Source organism: Corticium candelabrum, chromosome 5, assembly GCF_963422355.1.
Source record: "Corticium candelabrum chromosome 5, ooCorCand1.1, whole genome shotgun sequence".
Taxonomy (NCBI): Eukaryota; Metazoa; Porifera; class Homoscleromorpha; order Homosclerophorida; family Plakinidae; genus Corticium; species Corticium candelabrum.
The window spans coordinates 3,287,175-3,308,911 of NC_085089.1; the positions used below are offsets into that span (position 1 = coordinate 3,287,175).

Sequence of the window (21,737 nt, forward strand, 5' to 3'; positions counted from 1 at the left end):
CCGTATGTTGTCGTTATTTCTACGGAAACGATTATCTTAGTGTTGTTTACTATTTAGCCTAGTTACTGCTGTAACGACTAGAGTATTTATGGAAGCTGGTACAGAGAATGACTGCTCCTCGTACAGTTCTTGCTTCGTGAACAGAGGAGGATTTCCAATTGACGAAACGACATGGGAGAAGATGTGGGATCATGTCGCGAAGGTTCATCCCCACAAACATGAAACTATGGGCCAGATACGAGGCAACACAGCTTTGAAACATGTAAGTATATTCAACTTTATAATGAATCTAGAGCAGCTAGACAATTAATTAATTAAAGGCACTTTCGTATTTTACTATAACAAGTTTAAAGTTTAATGATTCAGTTATATGTTACTTGTTTGTTGTTTCTCGTTATAATCCACGGTTCACTCCTTTATGAAAATTTGATAGCCTGCCCAAGGTGCAAGTTCTAGCTAAGTTTCAGAACAACAATTAACTTATTAGTGGCAATCTGATTTCAAGGTTGATTGTGGGTGGCTTGCGTATTTCTGGGCTGGGTTGAGTGATTACGAACTCTTTCAGTAGATTTTGCATGCCAGTATGTAGGTCAACCCAATTGGGTAATTAATTAAGCCAAGTTCATTAACGTTATATCTCGGGAACTGCAACTACACATTGCCTTGGAAACTATATATATAAATCTTATAAATAGGCTAATTAAATGCATGCATGGACTATAGTTTTACACAGTCTAGCTATTAAAGTTTGGCAGTAGAATGCACTTTTATCTATGTGGATTAATTAAGGTTGAGACTGTTCAGTATATATGAGATACAGACGGGGCAGCTAAAATACCATATACTTTTTAGGGACGCCCAAGTTTGAAAATGCAGTGCCAAAATCTACTGGCACGTACTGCACATACTTTAACTCAATGGGTACACTCTCACACATACTGGTAGAGTATATGTAGCGTTTTAGAAACTACTCAATTGACGCATGGTGGTTCCTAACACAAAACCAAGCGATCCAAACGCCTGTAACAGAAATGACTGAAAACGATTGAACTCTAGCTATTTATAGTTTCTTCTACGCATGCTCACTAGACTTGTAATCTACTAATGTCTGCATGAATTAGTTAACGCTACATAGCTCCCCTCCAGTGAGCTAATAAGCGAAACATCTGGGCCAATGCACAAGGCGAACGGAACGTGCGATTCTCCTTGGAGCAGAATTGGCTGGAGTACTATTGAAGAGGGTGTTGGAGAGGATGTTGGAGAGTTCATGTCTTCAGTTAGGGTTAGTGGATTGAGTGTAAGAGAAGCGGCCAGGTAAGCTGGTTTGAGGCGATCCAAAGACACAACCTCTTTTTGCCCATTAACTGATAAAGTGTAGTGAGAAGGTTGCTTGTTGGAATCACGTCAGGGTCACTAATGTAGCGTTTTAGACACTACTCAAAAGAGACACAGTTGCTACTAACATAAAACCAAATGACTGAAAATGATTGAACTCTAGGTATTTATAGTTTCTTCTACATATGCTCACTACACTTGTAATCTACTAATGACTGCATGAATTACTAGTAGTTAACGCTACATATGTATGTATGACTGGTAAAGTATGTAAAATATGTATGACAGCCGCTGTCTCTATCTCAGGACCAGGACCCGTTTTTGCTTGGCCAGTAGGAGTCGATCGTTCTTCACTTTGACATATTGACATAAATATTACAGAAAGCCAGTCTTAGGGAAAAAGCACGGCTTAACAACATCTCTATGAATCATGCTTGTGCTTAGTTGTGGGCAATATACCGAACCCTCACCTAAGCCTTGCCATGTCACCGCATGAATTTGTATTAGCTGTAAGGCTATGGCTTGGAATTTCTCTCTTTCCTTTCCTCCTCAATCCGTGAAGTGTGTTTGCGGCCAAGTTCTAGATTTTGGGGATCGTTTACCATGTTGTGGTTATGGTCCACTCTGGACGAGACGGCATAACTTGTTCTGTAGCGTCATCTTTCGTACTGTTTTGACTGAAAACAGGTATGTGAAAGAGAGCAACGATGCTCCAGTTGTGATGCCAGTCGTCCAGGTGATATATTTACCCTGACTTTTCAGACTGTTGAGCTGCATACTTTGGCATCACGGTGAGCAATAGTTTACAGCCTCTGGATATCATCAAAGCCGCCGCTTAAAGCAGGTGCTGCAGCAGAACATGCTGAAGCCAGGAATGATTGTCATGAGGCCAGAGTAATGGCAGAGGGAGGAGAGTTTTACCCGCTTGTTATTGAGACTTATGGCTTTTGAACTCCTGCAAGTTTGCAAACATTAGAGTTAATCTTCTCAAGAGTGTCCGCTGTAGCAAGTTACTTATTTTCAGACACAGAAGAACCTGATGCAACAACTCTCAATATAACTGTGGATGTATAATGCTAGAATAATTTATCAAGTTTTACTAGTAGATGCTGTTGAGTTTTTTCGTGGGATCTACCTTCAGATAGCAAAACATGGTTCAGTAATTAGAGGGTTAGAAGGAGAGAAATATATTGATATATATGCCTTGCTCCTTACAACAAGGCAGAAACAGACATAACAGGCAAATCCCGTAAAGGGTCATCTGAATCTAATATATGTATGTATTTATGTATGTATGTATGTATGTATTACCTATGCTGCGCATGATAATTGGTAATAGGCATGCCAAAGCATTACTACAATTTTGGTGCTGCTCTGCCATTGAAAAAATTGGCTTGGCGCTACATGCAGTGCCATAACGCCAGATGGGCACCTCTGCTTTACTATGCATGTACCATAAAACACCGATAACTCAAGAACAAAGCTTTATCTCGTAAATCTGCATTGGATTGAATGTCGAGATTGGATTATATTTGCACTGTTTTTAACACCTAGGCAGCTGTATGAACGGACAAATCACTTGGACAAACAAACAACAGACAAATTAATTACTAGGACAGATAAAATCCACACATGCAGACAGCAATAGTTGACATGATATACAGAGTGTGTCCTATTACTAGAATCTTGACATTATTCAATAGACATGAAATAGCTCAAATTCAGAAATTTTGCTTCTGATTTTAGATAGCTATTCCTCAACCACCCCATCTTACTGAATTTACAACTGTAGCTGCCAAAGTTCAAGCCATTCAGAGTTACCTGAAGGAATTTCAGTATAACTTGAATTATACTGAAAGAGCGACTGCATGTACCTTAACTATTTGACTGCTTATGGCTTTAGGTATAATCACACTGGCACTCAATTTTTTGAAATGAAGAAAGGTCGTTGTTTATCTCGGTGAGTTGAAGAGTGTTAATTCAATGCTATTGCTATATAGCTTCATATGCGCTGTCTTTTTCTGCAGAATGATGGAGCAAGCTAAGGAGATGATCAAAGTAGCACTTCCTATTAAGTGTTTGGAAGCAGTTATTCTTGGACTGTATCAACATCTGACACTGCAGTTGCATGGATACTTTTACTAAAATGGCTGTGTGTGTGTGTGTGTGTGTGTGTGTGAGAGAGAGAGAGAGAGAGAGAGCATGTTACGTACATGTGTTTGTAAATGTGAAATGTAGAATTAATAACTACTTGTAAATTATATATTAAAATGGATTATTTATCCATGTACGAATCCAGACAGCGCTGTAAACACAAATTGAAAGAGGTGAAAAAAGGAAAGCAAAGTCTTCTGCAAGAATTTGGTCAATGACATGAATGTGGAAAATAACAGACATTATTCAGAAGAAAGTTAAATAATTGGTGTAGGCTTTCATCTGTTAGTTAATTTGCCAGTAAGAATAGGTGAATGGACCTTTGGAAGTCCCATTTTGGAGCTACCACATCATAGATAGCAAATTTCAAGAGAATGTTGACAGAGATCGATTATATATTGTTTGATGAAAAGTTACGTAGATGGGTAGCACAGCAAGATTGTCTGGGTAGTGTGTAGAAGTTTATCCTTTTGAGGTCGATAATATTTTAAAAACCTGAAACTAAACAATTCTGCAGGGATGGACGGAATTGAAGTAGAACATTTGAGATATGGTGGTTTTGGTTTACAGTTTAGTTTATATGAGCATTACATTTTCATCATTTATGAGGCACTTTGTTCTTAGTCAGTCGTTCCATACAGTCATACACTGCTTCAATCATCAAGGATAGGAAAGGTGACGTTTCAAACCAAGGCAACTATCATGGAATTACTATCTCATGTGTGGCACCCAAGCCACTAGAAGGAACTATTCTTGGGAGAATAAAGAGTGGAATTGGTTCCTGTGACATGCAGTTTGGATTCAGTACGTCACATAGCTGTTCAGAATGTGTGTTTATTTTGAAAGAATCTATCAACCATTATATGGACTTACTTACCCTTGCAACACTTTGCCAGCTATTTGTAGGCAGTGAAACTTTGCTGTCCAAGGCTAGTAAATCCTGGTTAGTTGATAGAGCAGTACACGTCCTTGGAAGAAACCAAAATGTTTGCTTATAGCCAAATCAAATCAGGAAGAAATCATTTAGGAGCACTTCTGGGTGATGTAGAATATTGCAATTCTTTTAAAAAGGGCAAAGTGACAAACTGGATAGCAGAAATAGAACGATTATCTTCCATTACTAAGTCGCAACCTCATGATTCGAAATCTGCTTTGGTACAATGTCCTGTGATTGAAGGACTTTCCAATATACTAGCTACAGCAGATCTGGCGCCATTGCAATGAATATGTTATCGAACCAAACTCATTCTTGTGCTCACAGGCCAGAATAAACACGATGACATCGGGAGATTGCTTTCTTTGTCTTGTCACTCTGGTATGTGGCTTGGGCATACATCACCCAACTTCACTATGTACACGGTCACAGCTTCTCTTACTGCAGCAATCTTACAACAACGAAGAGATCTGAGTGATGTCTCCAACATTCAAAGCCAGTTTCAGTATCCGTGAAATGACAAAAGCAACAGCAAAGTTGCAAAGACAAGTATATATGTTGGTAATTCCACAACTGTCAATCACTACAATTGAAAAGAGCTGTTGATTTGGCAAGTGAGAAGGTGGATACCACTAGGGTGGATGCTTCTTCAGTTGAATCGACTACTTGGTTTCTTATAGACTTTTACTGTACGTGCACTCAATGTTACATATATTTATTTTTGTAGTTTGTTGAGTTTGATGACCTTTAGTGGTGTTTGTGTTGCCATTATTTTAATATATTTGGTTTAGTCTTGTAGTGGTGTTGTTATATGTATTTGACCTTGACTTGAAGTGCAGTTATTTGACATGTGGACTGTATTCAGTTACACGATTTGTTATTGGCTTTAAGACAAAATGTGAAGGCCATTATCACAAGTAAGTACCAATACTATCCTTTGATTGTCATTAAGCACAATAAACGTACAAAATGTACTACATGTTGTAACTGACATTTGCAGGCATGTTGTATTGGGAGTGTACTATGAAGGGTTGTTTGGCTGTGTGGGACTGAGTAGACGTGAAGATCTCATGTATAAACCATTGGTTTATCAAGTAAGAGATTTATTAATTTGCTAACAAGTTTAATTTTAGTATCTGGTACAGTACTCAATTAACTCTTAGAGTGAACAAGAGAAGCTATTGCAAGCAGCTATGCGTATAATTTCAACTTTCAATTTGCACATAGTAACTTTAAGTGTTATACTATTTTTTTGTAAATATTATAGGCAAATCTTTAATATCCATTATATTTCTTATTATAGAAAGTAACTATGCTTAACAAAAATGTACAATACAGGCCAGCGGAAGTAAATCCAAAGTGCTACAACCTATAGTGCATAGACACGTACACTAGGAGATGTGGTCAACGTGGGCATAATTAACAATTAATTATATTATGTGATCTAAAGATAGCAGATGTGATTGTTTACATTACATGGACAACACACTGTTTACACATGTGTTAGCATCCAAAGTCCCGGACAATTCCTTGGGAACCTAGACCGTGACAGCCTGTTATCAATGTTTTTAGTTTTTAAAACTTTTCAAAAATGCTACAGCCATGGTCTTGTTTGGCTGACTTGTTTGGAAATTCTGCATCTCAAAGATTTTGGGTTTTACATTTAGCAGACTCTCAAATCAGCTAGCTGGTAAATATGGAATTACTTTTACACAAGTGTGCACAGTATAAATGGAAAAATTGACAAATGTTAAGAACTTTACTCTGGCAGTGTCTCATCTCTAACGAGACAGTTCTGAAGATAGCTTCCCTGCCTCCAGGGACAGGGCCTCTGTCTGCTCTGGGCCAGCGCTAACGATCCACCTGGAGGTAGCTAAGCCAGAGCATCCAGGTGCACCAGTATGGGAGTGGACACCAAGGCCCACACGTACCCGATTGCTGCAGGATATAATTTTTGACAAGCCAGAGGTCTTGTCCATTCCCAGTCAATGACCAGGTACTCATTTATACCCCTGAGTTGAGAGTTAGATTGTGCTATAGCTCACCATCACTGTCACTTGAACTTGCAACCCTGATGGGTCCCGGATGCATATATACTAGCTCACTCTCTAGTATGACTCTAATGAACTGAGCTATATATATAGCACCACACTTTTCTGATGGACACCCAGGATGATGCTAGTGCATGATCGATAACCTAAGTAAATGTTTTTATCCAGCCGTTTTGTGCCATATGACAGAGTGACATGCAGAATGACAGTATTTTAAGACTCTTGTTTTGGTGCTCATAGATGTTAATTATGTTTTTTGTTATACCGTAAACATAATACCGTATAAGATGAAACATTGGCAGGAATGTATATGGTGGTTTGCTAAGAAATTGACGGACAAAGCATATTGGCAAATTTTATTTTTGCGGTTAGACATCGTTGTTCGATAACTGATGTACCTCTTATCTTACATGGTCATGGAGGAGTTTGTGATTGACAGCTGTTTTTATGGCTCACATTTCTTTAAGTTACTGGTCTCCAACTACTGCTTAGTGATGAAGAACTGCTGGGTCAGTACAAGGAGCGGGACCCACGTGAACGTGACAGTCCAGCTTCATCCATAGCCTCACAGTCTCATTCATAGGCACAACAGACGACAAGCAGGGATTACCTGCCATCTCAGGGCCTCAGCCACATGATATACCGCCACTTTACCATTAGATAGTGATCCACGTGCCTGATGAAGTCAACATATCCCGGTGGCCAAATTAATAACGGATTTTATATTGGTGGTTGCTAAAAATTCAACAATCTGCCAAAATAAATTTCCCGACAGTATTCATGTTATATGGTATTTAGAGAAACAACGGCTTCATTGCAAATTATGAAAACTTAATGTACTGTTTCTAGTCTTTGTATGAACTTGTGTGTGATTTCCAAACCAGCTACAAGCAATGTAAGACATAATTTTGTATCCTGTAACAGTATATGACGTTTGATCTGCATGGTGTCATTGTGTTGCTAGATTACCATACGGTAGTGAGAGTCAAGCTTAGTCTTCCTGTTGTTCATGATTTTTGCAGTGGAGAGAAGATATGCTGGGGGGTAATTCGATTCTAACTATCAGTTTTAGCAGCTGTTTTTGACTTCATCTTTGACTGCGGTGCAGTATCTGAAAATTGAATTGCAGGGGATGGCAAACAATGAAATAAAGCGTTTGCTAGAACGTTACAGTCGGGAAATGAAAACCAAGGTAAGGTTTGTGTGCAGACATAGATTACAAAATGTGTGATAAATTTGGTTTTCAATTAGACCTTCTATGCTAGAATTCCTTTATTACATTCTGGAGCTAGTCCAACTGAAGATCTTTCTAGTGGATCTAGCAATGGGTGAGTCAGTGAATTAGAGAACAGTTGTGCAATATATGGTATTAACAAACTTCTGTCTTTGGTTGTCTGCCTGCTTATGATCATATGTACCTGTCTGTGTGTTTGTTAATCTGTATGACAGCTTTGCCAATATATGCATTTGTAACAAATCTATTTGTCTGCCCACTGGTTATAGACATCCGTTTGCTTAATTTGCCTGCCTTTATGCACATGCTCATCATACTAGCAGTACGTTGTAAACCTTGCAAACATGTAGTGTGATATGACAGGCAATTTTCTTTTTAATTACATATATAGGTAATCGTATGATTAGCATGCTATATGTCTGTACAAGCACAACGGGCGGGTTATTGCCTTAGGCAAAGCCAAAGGCTAGAACATCACTCCTAGTGCTGGTAAAGCCATATAGCATGTTAATCATATGATATGGGGAGTTGCTTGTTTATGGAGACGGAGTATTTACTGTTCTGTCAGTGTGTTACAAGACTTAATTTGGAGATAAGGGAATTTGTGGGATTCAACTGAAGATGGATAACTGGTGTTTGTATTTATTATCAGTGTACCTTCCAACTGATTATGGTGATTGTCAGAATTTTGTTTCATTTTCTTTAATGTCTTGGATTGTTAAGAACATTTATCTAGATCCATGTTGGTGATGAAATCTGCATTATTGGATATTTTAATGCCGATCCCAAGAGAGATTCTACATTTGGGACAGCTCTGAGAGAATTTGTTGCAGATTGTCAGTTGAGTGTTCCAGATCAGCTGTTCGTAGACCCAGCAGTTAATTCAGTGTCCTAAAGATCTGATGACGATTCAAGAGCATCATGGATAGATCACACATTAAGCTCAAAATCCATGGTAAGTAGTTGCACTGGGCCGTACCCAGACCTAAAAATTAGAGGAGGCGAGACATGTGTTTATACTGCTAAGATACACTTTTTATCATAAGACGGCGATAACATCTAGTTTGTTATTCAGGGGAAGATTAGATGAGAATGGTCTACATCGTGTCATTGTGTGATATCTAGAGAAGTATAACTGCTACTTGGTTTAGTCTTATGATGTTTCTTCTTAACTGTGGTCGAAAGCCAGTGCAATTCTTCTGTGGAGTGATGCATCCCACTGTTTGAGCACATCAAGGGTCTAGGTGAGAGATGAGTGGATGGTCCTTATGAATGTGAAAAGCGCAAGCCATGTAGTTGGTTCTCTCCCATTGATGTTCTGCGCCAGGTTTTGAGGCACCTCAGTGCACTAAATAGCGTTCAGATGTGCAGGAATCTACGGGAAGAGTCAAAAGCAAAGAAGGATGGAAAGATATTTGGATAAAAAGTTTTGCCTGTAATTTTAATGATGTCAAGCAGCTCTAGATCGTGTGTGTCTCCAGCTGAGAATTTGGTTTTCCATTGAAGTACTCCAGATTCAAAGCTGGAAGGCATTGGCAAATATTAGCCGGTTCTATATCAGTGCGAATGTGCTTAATTGAAAAACCACTAATACTTAAACACCTACTAGAAAGTAGGCGGTGCTCTGTCATAGGCTAGAGCGTCTACTTCGATAGTCGATCACACCTTGATTTTTAATGACATCCCCAAAATCAGAAGGGGCAAATGCCTCCTCTGCCTCATTCTGGCTACGGCCCTGCATAACATAATAGCATTGTCAATATTCCATATGGTTGATAAATGTGGCTACTTTTCTGACCATTTACCATTAACAGCTTTTGTTAAAATTCCTCAAGCATATGAAATGAAAAATTTGGAGTATAGTATGTTTTATCACAAAGTCGGTTCTTTGGAACAACCACTGTGGAAACCTGCTAGTGCAGATGATGTTCATAATTATCAAGACTGTCTGTGGCAGCCATTTGCAGAAGCAAGGTTTCTTGTCTATTAGGCACGGTGTCTTTTGTTATGTATTTCTAGACACCATCATCAACAGTTGGGTGGTTATTTGTCTGAGGTAGTCTCTTTATTACTGTCAGCTGCATACCGTATATCCAGTTATTTCTGCGATTATGATATTTCTGCAAAGAAATAATGGAACACACAAATAAAATGTGTAGATATTTAGGCATATCCTTGGAGTCCCAAGAAGTCACTGTTTGGACACATGTATATACATGTGTACCAGTAACTGTCTACTTGGTTAGAACACAGAATTTAATTTGCAGTAATTAAAACTTTTGTCTAAATTCTCAAATCGCAGAAATTTAAGACTGCAGAAATAACCGGTTAACTTAAACAGTATCATGCACTGCCAGAAAGTTAAGACTGCAGAAATAACCGGTTATACAGTATCATGCACTGCCACTGAAAAATCAATGTCAAAAATTGCAGACGTACTTATGGATTGAATTTGTACGTTTGTCATTATCAGATGGCTGCACGACAATCTCGATCATTGGGTGCATGTTCGAAGACCAACCTCTGGTCCTGAGTACCAAGCATGTACATGCCATTGTTCACAGATTGCATGTGAACCCCCTGCATGAGTAATCACTCCATATGCCCTAATAGTTAAGTTAATTAACTAATACAGCTTTAATTAAATATCTTTAGTAATTAGGTAAAGTGGCACAAGTATTGTGTGAGTGTCCTTTGAGACGTTCTTGAGCAACAGATGAGGGCCATTACTGGGCCCCAAGGGTAGACATTATACATGTTTGGTATAGTAAAACATCCAGGACACTAAAACGGTTTGGCCAATGACTTTTCCAAAGAGCATATGTAGAAGTTCTCTGTGAGATTCATCTCATAAGTTTAGAATCTCTCATAATTTGTTTAAAACGAGCCTACCTTGAGATGACGTAATTGTAAGATTACGTGTATAGTGACGTCATTAGTGACATTCAGAGCTGCAAATTAAACGTGAACCCCAACCAACTTTCAATGTATGCCGCTGGAGTACGACTAGTATGCAGTAGGAAGACTAAAAAAGGACATTAACAAGATATGTATGGATGCTTTAGTCCGTCATATATTAAATGACTCTGGTTCACAATTTTGGAAGCCTGTTCAGAAGATGAAATCATTGCAGAGCTATGGAGACGTAACTTTACTGAAATATATTAATGTCTGGCACAATTGAGAATGGGCCACCCAAATGCCGTCTGACTTCGAATTTTTGATAGATGCTGAAATGGTTGAAAAGACAGTTTTTCTTTGAAAGGAAACAAAGCTTCTGGCTTTGATGGTATATGCGAAGAGCATCTGATAAATGCTCCTGGCTGTAGGTGTCATTGCTCACCTAGTGAATCCTTTCACCTGTATGCTAGCTGAAATATGGTTATCTCCCAAACTCATTGTTAGAGGGAATTATAGTCCCACTAGTGAAAGACAAACTTGCAAGCAGATCTGACATGTTCAACTGTATACAGGGATCACACTGTCCTCATTTATATGCAAGGTCTTGGAGCTTGTATTAGTTGACATGTGCAAGCAAAATTTGCAGACTAGTAATCATCAGTTTGGCTTTAATCCAAAGCATATATAGTACGACTATGTGCTCATTTCTGATTCAAGAGCCAAAAGGGGATCTCCTCATTTTGCTTGTTAATGGATGCGTCCAAAGCCTTTTACAGAGTTAATCATGATAAGTGTTTTGATGTCCTGAAAGATCGATGTCTCAATCCTGTCATTTTGCATCCTTTGGAATATTGGTAGAGTAATATGAAAGCCAGAGTTAGGTGGGGAAAGTCCTATCTAACCCATTTCCTGTGTCTAATGTTGTAAGACAAAGTGGTGTTCTCTCACCATACACTATTCTTGGTTTATGTTGACGACCTATACTAGTACAAATTAATGAGTCAGGATGTATGGGTGCAAAATCGGCAAAGTCAACGTGGGTGCAGTAGCGTATGCTGATGATTTCAGTCTTCTATCAGGCTCTTCTCATAGATTACAAAGATTGCTTGACCTATGTATGCTCTTCATATGCTGTTGAACGTCAATAGCTTTTCAATCCATCAAAAACAAAGTGCTTACGCTTGTCATTGTCTACCTATGCTGTTTCTTGATGGTAAAGAATTGGAGTTTGTAGGAAGCTGGAAACACCTGGGTCATATTATGTGTTATGATATGAGGGAGTCACTGCCTATTTGTGTCTGAAATGAAACGGTTTTGTCGTTCTTTAATTCGTTCTACCATCAGTTTAAGGGAGCTGCTTTGATAATTTTATGTCGTCTTCTGCAAGACTTTCCATCTTTGTTTTATGGATGTCAATTGTGGTGTTACTCTGACAATCAACTTCGAAAATTTTGATTGCCTGGAACGATGCTATAAGGAGAATTTGCAATGTAATAGAGGATGTCACGTCAACGCTATGATTTATGCAACGAGAATCTTGTCTCTACCTGAGATGTTGCAGAAGTGCAAGTTTCACTTCCTGTCTTCTCTTTTTCAATTTAGCAAAGAGGTTATTGCATACATTTCATCTCTTCTGAACAACTCACTGCAGTCTTTTTGTCTTTGGCAATGGGAGTTCCATTATTGTCACAAAGACACGCGAGAATTCTGTCAAAAAGTTTAATAGCTCAGGACATGGGTGCATTTGGAAACATCGTTATCGCAATTAAGCAAGGCGTGAGGCGGCAGACTTTGCATATACATTGCTGTTTGATTATGGTAAAAGTAGTAAATTGGTATTGACTCATTTTCAAGAGATTGATGGAATTTATCTGTTTGTCTATTTTTTCTATTCTTTTTGTTTTATATCTTTTTATATGTATCTTACACTATTTATATGTGTGCGAAGCAAATGTGTAAGTAATTTATACCATGTTTATGTGATATGTATATAAGTGAGCATGCAACGTACACCAGAAGTAACTTATTGCACACTTGCCGTACAATACATATATACAGTAGGTATGTACTCATGAGTGCATGGTTGCACATCACGTGACCATGGTATAACTCTTATTATCTAATCAAATCAGTTTCACTTTTCAGTGTCTACTCGAGAGCAGCTAAAGGCATGCATGGCTACTGACTGAGCTAATGATAGCTAGCTACCAAACGAAATTTTTGTCATGATTGCTAGATTTTGATGAGGAATTGTACATGCATAGCTTGCAAAACGTCTCACACGTGCATGAGCATTTAATAACCAGATGAGTAAATTGATAACTGATTGATGTGAGCTGTATGGCCCTTTTAAGTGACTGTTTGCATCTTTTGGTGTCACAAACAGGAATTTGCTCATGGAACGGCAAGGAGCTAGAGATCATTACAGAATACTGATTAACTAACCTTCTAACTTTGATAGCAACACTAGATCTATTTATTGCATGGATTTCATGCAGCTAGTGAACTGTCTGTGTAGTTATTACTCAAATTAAATATTAATTAATATGTATATCAGGATAACACAATAGCAAGATTTGAGGTTTTCATGGGAGGATTAACTTAATTTGTAGCATGCTTGCAATCAATTACACTTGCTTTGTAATTCTATTGTGTATACATACAATAATCACAATGCGAGGGTAATTACTGATGCAATTCAAAGGGAATGGTTCTAGTAGTTAAATTTTTCAGTGAATACCTATGTTACATGACGGAATATTGGAAATGTACAGATATATATATATATATATATATATATATATATATATATATATATATATAATATGCTTTTGGCAAACTGGAATCAAGATTGTGGAAACAAAGAGAAATCAAATTGCAAATGAAAGTCTGTCTACAAGGCAGTTGTTCTTCCAATCCTCCTGTACAAATGTGAGAGTTGGACACCACTGAAACAGAACATACATAAACTTGACAGCTTCCACATGTGATGCCTTCGTCGAATTTGTAAAATTCAATGGAAAGACAAAGTTCCAAATACCGAAGTGCTTTCACGATCTGATATGTGTGGCATAGAATTTTACATCATGAAGTCTCAATTTTAGTGGGCTGGGCATGTAGCACACATGCCTGATGACAGGATACCAAAGCAGTTGCTGTTTGGAGAGCTCAAACTAGGAAAGCGACGTCAGGGAAGACCACAGCTATGATTCAAAGATTTGCTGAAAGACAACCTCAAACGCTGTTCAATCAGTTCTGATAAATTTGAACATTTTACTGAAGACAGAAAGCTATGGCGTAAAAATGTGCCATCAATCATTTGATGCTATCAAGGATCAGTGCTATTCAAACAAAACAACAGAAGAGTAAAAATTGTGATGTATCTACCATTAGAACTCTTCCAACTTTGGGTCTAACTTGTTCTACATGTACCAAAGTGTTTCCTTCAAAAGCTGGATTACTATCACGTCAAAGAAGCAAGAGACAGTAATCGTCATCACTGACTCAGTGGACATACCATTATCATATCATATATACTCTGTGTGTGTGTGTGTGTGTGTGTGTGTGTGTGTGTGTGTGTGTGTGTGTGTGTGTGTGTGTGTGTGTGTGTGTACATATATATATATATATATATATATATATATATATATATATATATATATATATATATATATATATATATATATTCAGCATATATTTAACAGACTAACGGCGACCCAGTAGAGTCACCTTATTCTAGAACACCGTAATTGAAGCAGCTAAAGCTAATTTTTCTAAAATCAACTGTGCATTGTATTTCCATAATCTGCATGGCAATTGCTCATGCAAGTTGCAAAGAGTTTTGCTAAGAGTTTGTCCATTAAGCAAAGACGATCTTTTTGCAATAAATTTGATGACTTCCAGGCTGCTGTGAGTTGACCATACTCCATTTCCACCACCAATGGGTAGAAAAGACCTCCTACTGCTGTTACGTTGTCGTCGTGTCTGTTGCCCTTTCTTATTCACCAAACTTGGCAGCTGCACAGCTTCATTTGCAGCATTGATTATCTGAGAAGGATTGAAGGAGTTCCTTATGGACACATCAAGTATGCAGGTCTGCCCTGAGTAAAGTTGGGTGGCAAATGTTCCTCGGTCTGTCAAAGGACTGATATATATATATATATATATATATATATATATATATATATATATATATATACATATACATATATATGATTTAGACAAGTTTGAAATCATGCTTGCCAGTTGGTAATCATAGCCTAACACAATTGCGACTGTTTAGCATCAGCTTTATTACAGTTCTGCATCTGGTGGTTGTAGAGGGCAACCATGCAAACATGATGCAGCAAAAAAGTATATTTGTTATTGGTAGCACTTCAACGGGATACAGTACTGGAGACGCAGTTGGAACAGAGCATTCAGGGCAGTAATCCACCTCAAGAATTTTTTAGCAATTGGCTTTATAATAATAATAATATAATAATATTTATTTCTATTGCATCACACACAGTAATGCATTTAGGCGATGACTTGGGCAATGTAAGCAGCTAGACGTTTGCCTGCTGACATCAACATTACTATTGACTAAGTCAATGTAATCAAAATGAATGTGTTCACATACAAACCACCAGGCACTCAATCTGTTTAGATTGTTTACCTTTGATGTATTGATGCAGCGATTAATTAATATAGGTTATGTCAATAGGTATTATTTGAATCTTAGAATTTCTTCAGGAGCAAGAAAATGTTACTACAGGCATCTGACCATTTTTCAGACTTCTTGATCAGAAATCAGTCAATTCAATCGTGTAACTAACTCATAGCCATTTATAATTTCCCAATATCAGACAATCTCTTATCTTAATTAATTTAATATGTGGCTGTTGTCCATTTGTCTGTCAGTTCACCCTTTTGTTTGTATGTATGTATGTTGGTCCATCCATTTGTTCTCTGTCTCATCATTTGTTTATTTGTAAGTCCGCTGATTTGTCTGCCTTTTGTCTGTTTGTTTATCTGTCTGTCTGTTTGCAAATGATATAGTGAAATTACTTGTCGTGCAACTGTGTTTTGCAGGTTTAAGCCTGCAAGTCAGACAAAGTCTGCCTACAAGGTGCAAGTTTGATTTTATGCTTCACTAATTAATTGCTACTTCATTGTGAGAAAGTGATGGACTTTGATGACGGCCAGAAGTAAAAGTTCAAAACTTTTTCAACAGACAATTAAATGATATTTACTACACATTTTATCTGAACAGTACACGTATAGTTCATGACTCAAATAATGTGACTTGTATTACAATGCTAGCTATAGACAGATTAATCAATGATCAACATACATTCTCTGTTAGTACTGACAACAAGCCGCTGCATGTGTTCAATCAGGGATGCAATCACTATGGCAATGGTGCCATTTCTGCATGGCACTGGAAGATTGAGAAGTATAGGTAGACTACAGGCCTGGGTAGACTACGTATATATACGTGCATGTGAACTTGTGAGTCAATTTTGTAACACAAAGTCACTTAAATTTATGCCACCAAACTAGCTGTTAATAATTATTAATTTGCAGTAAACTATAGCTTACACAACAGTTTTTTTTGAACACACAATAACCAATTCTTACTTTGGCCACTGATAGTGATACCTCTCCAATGGCCCCAACCTGTTACATCACGACAATGACTCGTATACTACACAATATTGTATGATGACACTAGTTAAATGAAAGCATGGGGGCATGTAAATGTTTCGGTGTGCACTTCTTACACCCAGAAGTCCTTCTTGTCTTTAAAATTATATCAAATTACATCACATGCACTTGTGCCATGCTATATCTTGAGGCCTTCTGAAGTAGGGATCTAACACAAGTGTTAATTGCAGACATAAAATACTATCTGTTGCTCAGCTGACTGCTTGTATTGAAAGTCACATTGATAAAAGGTTTAATAGTGCAGGCATTACTCCATAAGGAGCGATCTCTGGCTATCTTAGACAAGTTCTTTTCATGCAATGTGGAAGCGTTTAATTCATGTCCGACTTAACCAGCCACTAACAGCTTAGTTGGTTTCTGGATACTCATTGTCAGTCCTCATTCTTCTGTCACCTTATCAAGAGTATGAGCTGCCTCTTCTATGCCTGCATGCTCTTGTCGTGATTACTACAGCAGCAGCATCTGCAAACAAACGTTCAGCGGCACACGCACACACACACACACACACACACACACACACACACACACACACACACTGCGCACCGAGGCATGACAATATCATAGGTATGCTTTGCTACTGAGAAAATGCAAGTGCAGTCTGTGGGCTACCTTAATTTGTATTTGACCAAGATCAAACGTGTTCATCTGTCAAGCGATCTCTAGCTTACAATTGAGCGTTACAGGTAGTTTGCTTCAATAAATATTAATTAGTTGATGATCAAGAATAATAGGCTGGAACACGACAGGCATAAATAAAGAGCAATTGCATATACCTATATAGATGCTATTTTTCCACCGAAAGTATACATCTATCTATGACGGAAAGAAGGGGCTGCTACCTGATGAATGATGTCTGTGACTCGCACTGTGTGTGTGTGTGTGTGTGTGTGTGTGTGTGTGTGTGTGTGTGTGTGTGCGTGCGTGCGTGGCGTTTGTGTGTTTGCGAGTTATACAGCTTTAGAAACTGCTCAATACATTGAAGCAGTTGCTGTTTGAAGAGCTCAAACAAGGAAAGCGATGTACGTCAAGGAAGCTAGACCACGGTACTGCTATGATTCAAAAGATTTGCTGAAAGACAACCTCAAACGCTGTTCGATCAATCGATCCTGCAGGATAACTTTGAGCATTTCACTGAAGACAGAAGGCTAGGGCGTAAAATTTACCATCAATCGCTGGCATGATTTGAGTGATCAATTAATTTAGAGATATTTAGTGTTATTCAAACAAAACGACAGAAGTGTATAATCATGATGTACCTACCATTAGAACTCTTCCAACTTTGGGTCTAACTTGTCCTACGTGTCTTTCAAAAGCTGGATTACTATCACATCAAAGAAGCAACTGATAAAGAGAGCTGTCTGTCTGTCTGACTGTTTGTCCGTCTGTCTACCTCTCTGTCTGTCTGTCTGTTTGTCTGTCTGTCTGTCTGTCTGTCTGAAAATAAATTATACCTATCTGTCTGTCTGTTTGTCTGTCTACTATCAGTGTTTGTGAACTACTAGTAAACTAAACTCAAAACAACACTTGAAGGAACTAATAACTCTAAAAACTCTAAAAGCAGTTGTTTACTACATGCAAAGCCCTCATGCAGTGTCAGCTAGTGGCTAAAGTATTGAGTGGCATAAAAGTCACTAGATATATTTTTCATATTTCAATTAGGATACAATAGCAAATGGCTAACTACGTTTGTCCTATCACAATAAAAGCAAGAGAAAACAACTAACAACTAACTACAATATATATTTAACTACTAATTTTGGTTAAATAGGGATCATGTGATTCCTTCTCTATAGAACATTTACGAGTCTGGGCACTTGGCCTGTCCCGACAAGGCATTACTGATTTTCTTCAGAAGTAAATTGGCCGTCTGTCTGTCTTCATTTATTTCAATACATTTTAAGCACAATTACAACACTAAATATACACTAATCCTTGTGTCTGTCTCAAACCTAAAAGGCTAAAACCACCTATTCCATTTACATCAAACGCAGAATCTTAATTAACTACCATAAACTACATCTAAACTGTATGTAATTAACTAACTAGTGCACGCTACATTGTACATCCAAATGTTCACCCATGACCCCATCTCCCGACCTCCTAGCTGTTGCCCTCTTCAATTTTCCTAGTATCACTCCAGCATTAGCTTACTGCACAATTACAGCTATACGTTTCCTCCAGTAGCAGACAAACTCAGAATGATTTTTCTTTTCTTTACAGTCCCTTGCTCTGGACGCAAGAGTGTATTCAAATACCTTTCTGCTTCTTGCCCCCATCTCCCAAAATGTTCAAAGACTAACGGGACGAGTGTTGGGCTAGTAGTACCTCCACCGGACAGGGCTAGCTTAGCATATTTCTTCATCTTTCGCTCCTCCCTTAAGCTTGCTGAAGCCGCGAATTCATTTTCTTCTGCCGATTTTGATGAGACTTCAGAGCTCCACAGACGAGCAAAGGCAACGTCTTAAGTCAACGTTTCATCCCCCATCAGTGCAAACACCACGATATTGGGTCTGCAATATCATTGTTTGTATATCTGTCTCTTGGTTCTTTTCTGTGGTCTGTCTGTTTGTCTGTCACATATCTCTTCAAACATTGAACTATATTCTACACCATCTAACCAAAGCAACTAAATACTACAGTCTGTCTGTCTGGCTGTCAATTTCATTTATTGAAACACAAACTCTACACTACACGCGCATTTCAAACACTAAATGCAAACAAGCTACTGAGTTCAGCTTTAGTCTAATGCAAGCTACTGTTTGATAGGCTCTATCGTATATGTTCTCATCTACTTCTCCAGGAAAACACGATATATCAATTCAGCTTGTGGAGGTTGACTTTACCGTTACATAGTTGTAACATTATTGAGAATTTTTCCTCCACAAACCTCTAAAGTCAGCTTCAATTGTATAGCCTTCAATGTATTTAGATCTTCTGGCTAGTTTGTCTAAATATTGGTACCTTCTGATCCAAAATGTTCAAATACCAGAGGAGTGAACTTGAGACTTGATGTATTGCCGGCAAGTTGTTGTCTGTCTGTCTGTCTGTCTGTCTGTCTGTCAAATTTTCATATATTTTTATACATCAAAGCTAATACAGGTGAAACTAAAGTAACAGCTAATGAACAACAAGTGTCACAACTACAATTACAATTACACAAATAACAATTAGCATTAAAAAGCTCTGTCTGTCTGTCAATTTCATTCATTGAAACACAAACTCTACGTTACATTTCTAACACTAAATACAAGCAATCTACTGAGTTTAGCTTTAGTTTAATGCAAACTACTTTGATAGTCTCTATGGTGTATGTTCTCATCTACTTCTCCAGGGAAGACACGTGTCAGCTTGTGGAGGATGACTTTAGCTTACGTTACATCGTTGTAATATTATTGAGAATTTTTCCTCCAAAAACCTCTAGAGTCAGCTTCATTTGTATAGCCTTCAATGTCTCTTGATCTGCTGACTAGTTTGTTTAAATAGTTGGTAGCTTTTGATCCCCAAGTTCCAAAATGTTTAAATACCAGAGGAGTGAAATTGAGGCTTGTTGTATTGCCAGCAAATTGTTGTTTTTCGTATTTGATCATCTTCTTTTCCTCCCTTCTTGCTGCAGCAAAACCTTCCTCTAAAGCTGCCTGCTTTAAACTGTCTTGGCTGAAAGGATGAGCCATAGCTACATCAAGGTCATAGCTACACCCACAGTCATACACAACTATGTCTGGTCTATTCTCATTTCCAGAGTAACGATGTCGAGGTTCTTTTTCGTGAGGAATCTTTAATTCATGTAGACAAGTGCTCCATGCATTTACAATTTCATCGTGTGACACACAGGCCCACCTCCATGTTTGCATGTAAGATGATATTCATCTGCCAACTTGCCACATTCACACTGGATGTTCCAGTTGACAAAAAGTGCAGGTATGTCCAATCTCAGAGATGCTGCCAAACAAAATTCGTCGAGTTTCAGTGCAAGAATCTCTTCAGTAGGAATGGCTTAATTAATTCCAGCCATGACCCAGCTCCCTTTCCTCCGTCTGTCCGTCTGTCTGTCTGTCTGTCTGTCTGTCTGTCTGTCTGTCTGTCTGTCTGTCTGTCTGTCTGTCTGTCTGTCTGTCTGTCTGTCTGTCTGTCTGTCTGTCTGTCTGTCTGTCTGCCTGCCTGCCTGTCTGTCTGTGTATATTTGTATGTAAGAGAAGATCTCCAAGAAAGGCGAGTCGCAGCGTCCCGAATTTTTGCTCGCGCACACTGAATCCATGCAACTCGACAGTAAGATTGTCGTCGTCTCGGACTTCTCTCGGGAAGACGCGATTTCCTGCCGATCCAACCCGCACCTCCTCACGCGCTCGAATTTCTCTGAAACGGCGCATCGGATCTCCACCGAATTTAAACTGCTCGTTCCTGACCTCGCACGGTACGCACGAAGCGTGTCGCCTATTTGTCAGAGACGTCGAAAAATGGCAAGATATTTTTAGTATATCCGGGTCTTGGTCGCCCGTGTACGCGCGTCGAAGAGCTGCAGGTATGTCTTCGAAGTGACGACGTCCAATGGCTTTAGAGTACGTGTACGGTGGCCGAAAAGTACGTACTGATATCAATGAAAATTAATAGAAATTGCGATGAGTTACCATGATCACTCACATGAGTACCTGAGTGTTTGGAGAACAAAGAGTGAGATAATTTAAGACGGAAAACTCGCTGCTAATTTCTCGAAATGGGACCCTTGGTCATAACATTTGTACAGGGACTATTTGGTCGCCTGGACTATTTGGTCGCGGGCAATTATCTCGCTCCTATTTGGTTCCCGAAACCGTTTAACTAGGGCTTATTTGGTTTCGACCACCTGCAGGGACTATTTGGTCGCGTGGACTATTTGGTTTCGCATTTATTGCGCCTCGAATCGGCACTCTCCAACTCTTACAGCTGTACGAGACGGACGCGAACGACGTGACGATGGCCATGATAATTTTCACGCGTCTCCCAGACGTCTCGATGAGCCGAAATCGAGTGCGACCTGCTTCTTCTTCGTTTGTATTTGGCTTCATATGAATACCCAAGTCATCACGACATTGGCGATCGCAATTTTGCGTGTCTGACGTTTCGTTTTGAGGCAAATCTCGGCTCGTCTGGTAGCGGGCGTGTCTAAAGTAGGCGGAGTAAGAATGTCTTGTAGGTTACAAGGTAAACAAACATCTGTGTGTTGTTGCACTAGCGAGGACGACTACAGTTGTAGATATAACACAACTTTTGCAAAGTGGAAAGTCGCTTGACAGCGGACTAGAACGTTTGTATATTACACTAAATTCGCTAGAGTACAATATTCGTCTAGCCTCGGAACTTCAGTTACTAGTAGTTAGACTATTCCCTCGCACTCTAGAAAACTACATTATACTCTGCAACGCCAAGTTTGGTTGGATGCGTA

The 21,737-nt window shown here is 38.7% G+C and overlaps 1 protein-coding gene across 3 annotated transcripts; it reads left to right on the top strand.

Moving 5' to 3' along the window:
• The first annotated feature begins 19 nt into the window (after window positions 1-19).
• Window positions 20-15,945, top strand: LOC134180286 (tubulinyl-Tyr carboxypeptidase 1-like). Of its 3 annotated transcripts, none has more exons than XM_062647410.1 (11): window positions 20-262; window positions 3,082-3,170; window positions 3,239-3,295; window positions 3,363-3,437; window positions 5,263-5,340; window positions 5,424-5,517; window positions 7,324-7,369; window positions 7,439-7,518; window positions 7,583-7,671; window positions 7,740-7,802; window positions 15,683-15,945. In XM_062647410.1, exons 1-11 carry the CDS (start codon window positions 89-91, stop codon window positions 15,729-15,731), a joined length of 894 nt encoding a protein of 297 aa, XP_062503394.1. In that variant the 5' UTR covers window positions 20-88; the 3' UTR covers window positions 15,732-15,945. The 3 variants fall into 3 exon arrangements, with proteins under 3 accessions (XP_062503394.1, XP_062503393.1, XP_062503395.1); XM_062647409.1 differs by having other exon boundaries at window positions 7,583-7,666; window positions 7,726-7,802; XM_062647411.1 differs by having other exon boundaries at window positions 7,583-7,666.
• The last annotated feature ends 5,792 nt before the right edge of the window (window positions 15,946-21,737 follow it).

Coding starts and splice junctions, on each gene's coding strand:
- LOC134180286 (XM_062647409.1), top strand. CDS start 89: ATGGAAGCTGGTACAGAGAATGACTGCTCCTCGTACAGTTCTTGCTTC. Junction 7,370..7,438: donor CCAAACCAGCTACAAGCAAT/GTAAGACATAAT, acceptor TTGTGTTGCTAG/ATTACCATACGGTAGTGAGA. Junction 7,667..7,725: donor GTCGGGAAATGAAAACCAAG/GTAAGGTTTGTG, acceptor GTTTTCAATTAG/ACCTTCTATGCTAGAATTCC.